General features: G+C 39.0%; 1 protein-coding gene across 1 annotated transcript; it reads right to left on the reverse strand.

Annotated features, from left to right (window-relative positions):
• Positions 1-663: 663 nt before the first annotated feature.
• Positions 664-1395, reverse strand: LOC138348686 (uncharacterized). The gene is made up of 2 exons (XM_069298258.1): positions 1064-1395; positions 664-967 (listed from the first exon to the last, which is right to left on the reverse strand). The coding sequence occupies exons 1-2, from the start codon at positions 1393-1395 to the stop codon at positions 664-666; spliced, it is 636 nt and encodes a 211-aa protein (XP_069154359.1).
• Between the last annotated feature and the right edge of the window lie 311 nt (positions 1396-1706).

Below are 1706 nucleotides of genomic sequence, written 5' to 3' on the forward strand. Positions count from 1 at the left end.
AGGACTTAAATAGGCTAAACTACAAAAACTGGGTGCAGATGGTGATTCGAGCATATTTGGGGCACGCCGCGCCATGCTTGAAGTTTAGAGGCCTCATCCTGGCGCACTGCAGGTTTGCCACTCAAGGCCCTCTGGCAATTGGGGCGCGCCACCTGGTGCTGCCCAGGTGTGGCTGACGACTTTCTCCTCTCGTTTTTCAAAGCTAACCCCCCTAAACCTCCATAGTTTTTGACCCAAACCCTTAGGATCATTTTTGCCCTCAATACCCAATAGATCTAACTCGAAAAACAACCTTAAATTACTAATCAAACAACAATGGGCATTCAAACAAACTCAACCAACATGAATACGATAATATTCTTCAATAACTCACTTCTTAACATGTAAACAATTCTAAAAATGATGAATTGAAACAAGTTTGCTGCGTGGATGAACTAAACCAACACAAAAGATATCACATACCTTGATGGGGGATCACTCTTAACGAATTTTACTCACCAATCTTGATGTTATTGGCGAATTTATGACTTATCTACCTTTCTTTCTTATTTTCTCTATTCTCCAAACCCTAAGCGTGATTTTTACTTTCCAAAATTATGTTAATACTTGTTTTTACTCCTAATAACCCCTATAATTGAAATGAAAAATTAATTGGTAAAAAGACTACTTTGCCCTTCCAAACTCGAACGATCTTTTTGTCCTTCCATCAGACACATGAGAGATAAAGGACACATCCTCTCTTTTCTTCCTCAATAGTCCCGAAGATCCAGCTTGGGATGCCACATGGGAAATCTTTCCGATCTTAAGACCATCTTCAATAGTCTCACCTACTTTGACTATCTCAGCATATTTTGCTCCAATGAGCAACATCATTCTATCATAGTATTCTGGCTCTTCGATGCACACATACTTCTGTGTCTCTTTTTTAGACACCGGAGGTTGAACTCTGGAAGCCTCTTTTCTCCACCTATATGCATATTCAAGGTAGATTTTGGTGGATTTTTGTCTAATATTTTCCAAAGAGTATCGATCTCGACATTATAAGAAAATCTTTCAATAAAACCTGTAGCTAAGAGAATTCCAAGTAGACCATTGTTTCATGTCTTGAGAGGCAAACCATTCTAAGGCCTCCCCATTCAAACTTCGACTAAAGAGCCACATCAATAATGCTACATTTTTCCCAACTCCTACGAGCTGATCACAATACGCCCTTAAATGAGATAAAGGGTTCCTAGTTCTTCTAAAAGTGTCAAACTTTGGTACCTTAAACCCATCGGGAAGGTCAAAGTTTGGGTGGATACACAAGTCTTCGTAGTTCAGTCCCATAACGTCTGGAGTGTAATGAAGTTCTTTCATAGCTTTCATGATTTCTTCCTTCATGCTCTGCTTATTCATATAATCTTTGACCCTCTACTCCTTTTCCTTCTCCTTATAGTGATCTTGTTCAATATATGTAGTGTATGAAAAATGGCTTTTGGAGGTAGGGATTGAGTAGTAGGTGGGTTTGAAGTGTTTCGAGGAGGAGTTTGGTACATGGAAGGGAATGCTTGAGAGTTGTTAGAATTTAAGCTTTGATAAGAATGAGGTGTTTGGTAGGAAGATCTAGAATGATGTTGGTTATATATTTGTGTTTATTTTGACGGTGAGAGGCTTTTGTACTGGAACAATAGGTGGATTGTGTGGAAAATGTTCAGGTATTGGATTAA

This window comes from Solanum lycopersicum, chromosome 5, assembly GCF_036512215.1.
Source record: "Solanum lycopersicum chromosome 5, SLM_r2.1".
Lineage (NCBI taxonomy): Eukaryota > Viridiplantae > Streptophyta > Magnoliopsida > Solanales > Solanaceae > Solanum > Solanum lycopersicum.